General features: G+C 46.4%; 1 protein-coding gene across 1 annotated transcript; it reads right to left on the reverse strand.

The window, feature by feature from the left end:
* Nucleotides 1-602: 602 nt before the first annotated feature.
* Nucleotides 603-2827, reverse strand: LOC118292451 (coiled-coil domain-containing protein 42 homolog). The gene is made up of 2 exons (XM_035621394.2): nucleotides 1845-2827; nucleotides 603-1733 (listed from the first exon to the last, which is right to left on the reverse strand). Exon 1 carries the CDS (start codon nucleotides 2701-2703, stop codon nucleotides 1861-1863), a length of 843 nt encoding a protein of 280 aa, XP_035477287.1. The 5' UTR covers nucleotides 2704-2827; the 3' UTR covers nucleotides 603-1733; nucleotides 1845-1860.
* Between the last annotated feature and the right edge of the window lie 228 nt (nucleotides 2828-3055).

Genomic DNA, 3055 nt, shown 5'->3' on the forward strand with positions numbered 1-3055 from the left:
AGAGCACTGTACACATGCTTATTCGTGCCAGTATCCAATCAGCCTATCGCGTGGCAGCGGTGCAATGCACAAACGATTTTGCCCTTCAACTCTCTGAGGCGTAGTTGGACTGGCCATTGGTACCGGGGCCCTGAGAGCTCACAGCACCGCAACTTGAGAAAACACACATGCAAATAGACAAAACAAAAGGCGAATTAAGAAAACATCTTCTTCAATTTGACATCACATGCGCTGCAAACGCCGCAAACGCAACACATTGACAAATAGATTGCAGCGAAACGGAAGGGTTTACGGAGGACACTGAAAAGTCTGGACACGTTTGTTGTTGCCGCAGATTTTGACTCACAGCACTATTAAGGTTCTCTCTCCGTCTGTGGTGTTGGAAAATTAGATAAAAAGTAAGTGATATTGATTTGATAAAGAAAAAATCTGCGGCAACAACAAGCGTGAAGAGGTCTGCGCGTGTGTTGTCAAATTTGGAGGGCCAGTCCTGTCAGTATGTGTTTACTGGATCGTTCACGTTAGTGCATGTGAGTCCCTCCAAAGGAAACCGTTGTTTCTCTGCATATTCATAAAAAAGTGAGTAGGTTAGTAAGTAAAGATAAGGTTAGATATTCCTTTATTCGCCCAACAACGGGGAAAGCTTATTTATATAGTACTGGTCACAGACAATAGTACAGGGAAGGTTATATATATATGGTCCTGGATATATATATATATATATATATATATATATATATATATATAATAGGAAGGAATTATTCAAATAAAACTGCTCAGTAGAAGTCTGTTCTCTTGCTGCAGGCATGTGGTAGGACACGGGGGGCGGAGATGAATGAGGAAGAGTATTGAATTGGGCTCCAAGGTTTCTCTCCCTGATATTTCCCCCCTCACTCTCTTTGCTTGCTCTCCTGCCCGCCTCCCCTCTCTCTCTCTCTCTCTCTCTCTCTCTCTCTCTCTCTCTCTCTCCTCAGCATCTCTGTTTCCTGAATGCTGGTCAACATCTCTGCGACTTTACTTCACGTCCTAGCTAAGCCTGGTAATTGACTCTGGGCTGTTTGGGACTGATCTCCTAAATCAGACTCTAGAGCGGGGGGGGGGGCTCTCAGCCTGCCGAAGCGCGGTCCCACGGCTTTGAAGTGATAAACCGATAGAGCACTGATAGTCAGTTGGTGCGATTAGCATAAATTTGTCGGAGCACCAGACCAACGTCAACATGGTTCAGGACTCGGGCACGTCAACAAGTGACGAGGGAGCCGCTGCTCGTGCAGGTGTGTCTGTTATTATTAAAGAGTAACAGCTCTGGAAGGGATGGGTGTTATATTCGTGTATTAATGCCAATATTATACACCATATGAGACATATGTTACATGGCCCGGACCTGATGTATCCTAGCCTAGATCAACAGAAGATAGGCCTATCACCTGCGTCCGGGTGCTGATCCAGGAACTCTTATCACTTTCTTTAACAATGCGAGATTGGGCGTGATTTTTGGGGCATTTTCCACAGATTTCCCAGAGAATTAAAATTGGCATATTTGGGTGACTGATGTGAGTGTGTACAATTTGTTGTGGCTTGATTGAATTTAAGAGGACGGTTGGGCCATGGCGGAGGTATGTGCTCTACCGAGTGACATTCTAGTTCTATCAGGCCTATTAGTTCAAAAACGTCAGCTGTTATAGTAAAATCGTTGAGTAGTGTTGGATCCTGAAGCCCTGGAGGAAGAGTACAAACTATGGGAGAGAGAGAGAAAGTCAGTGACATGTAGTAGTGATATAAATAGAGTGTAAAGAATCAAGTGGGAGGCAGAGATAGATAGTGGAAGATTTGTAATGTAAACATACTAGAAAGAGCATTGTGTCATTTGCCCCAGTGGGCTTTCACTATGTTGTCATGGTCCTGGATGAATATCTTGATCCTGTCCAGCTGTTGGTCAGTGTTGTTGATCTGGATCCCGTCTTCTTCCAAATTGCCGCCCGTCGATTCGTAGAGGTTGAGCGTCGTCATCTTGATCTGGGCCAGGAGGAGTTTTTTCTTCGCGGTGGTTTCCTGGACGTGGTCCCACTTCCTTTGCCAGAATAGAGCCTCGGAGTGCATCTCGTTCAGCATGATGTGGAGCTGGGACAGTTGGTTGTTCTTCTGCAGCCGCAGCATGTCATGCTGGCCCTTCAGCGCCTCCAGTGCTTTCCTCTGCTGCTCAATCTGCTCCTCTGTCTCTTTCTCCCTCTCGCAGAGCTGGTCTCTCAACTTGAGCTTGTTCTCCAGTTTGTCGGCAAGCGTCTCCGCATCCTTGACCGGCGTCACCTTCGCCATCTGCTCCATGATGTTTGGGTACACAGTTTGGCTCTGCACCTGGTCGTCCAGCCCGCGCTTCTTCTCCAACAGTTCAGCCTTCTCCTCCTTTAAAATCTCTATCTGCGTGTCCATTTCGAGCACTTCTGTCCTCTCCCGCTCTGCGTCTTCCACAGCTTTCTCAGCCTCTTCCTCCTTGAGAAACATGTGAAAGCTCAAGTTTATCTCCTGGGCTTTCTGGTAGTGCGTCTGTAACTCATCTATGTTCTCTGTCAAACTCTTCAGCTCCTGTTTACGCTCTTGTATCCCTGCTTTCAGCTGCTCATCGTCGCCGGGTGTCCCTGGTAGTTCCATGACTGCAACGCTCTTGTCAAGCTTCTGTTTTTTTTCGATGGGTTTGGGAAGACTCATGACTCTTGACTCGTGGGATTCCACGATGCGCTCTCTTAAACTCCTCTTTCGTTGATCAGAAATCCAAAGTAGTGTCAAAGTACAGTGGGTGACATCACGAAGAAGGTCACATCACACAGTGGGTGTGGGAGGGCGAATTAGTCGAAAAACAGAGCAGATCAAAGCACGCCGGATGACATCATGCAGTCACTGCTGATTGGCTAAAAAGTGAATTCCGATTTGGCTGAAAAGCAAGAGCAGATCAGCCAATCAGGAATGTCTACATACTGATTGTGTGTACGTCATATTATCTAAGTTCTACATTTGTGAATTTGTGAAACTTATCTAGCTGGCGCATAGTTTGTGGACTGCC

The sequence above is a fragment of the Scophthalmus maximus genome, chromosome 22, assembly GCF_022379125.1.
Source record: "Scophthalmus maximus strain ysfricsl-2021 chromosome 22, ASM2237912v1, whole genome shotgun sequence".
Taxonomy (NCBI): domain Eukaryota; kingdom Metazoa; phylum Chordata; class Actinopteri; order Pleuronectiformes; family Scophthalmidae; genus Scophthalmus; species Scophthalmus maximus.

Excerpts from the sequence above, each read along its gene's own strand:
- LOC118292451 (XM_035621394.2), bottom strand. The coding sequence starts at position 2,703 with ATGAGTCTTCCCAAACCCATCGAAAAAAAACAGAAGCTTGACAAGAGC.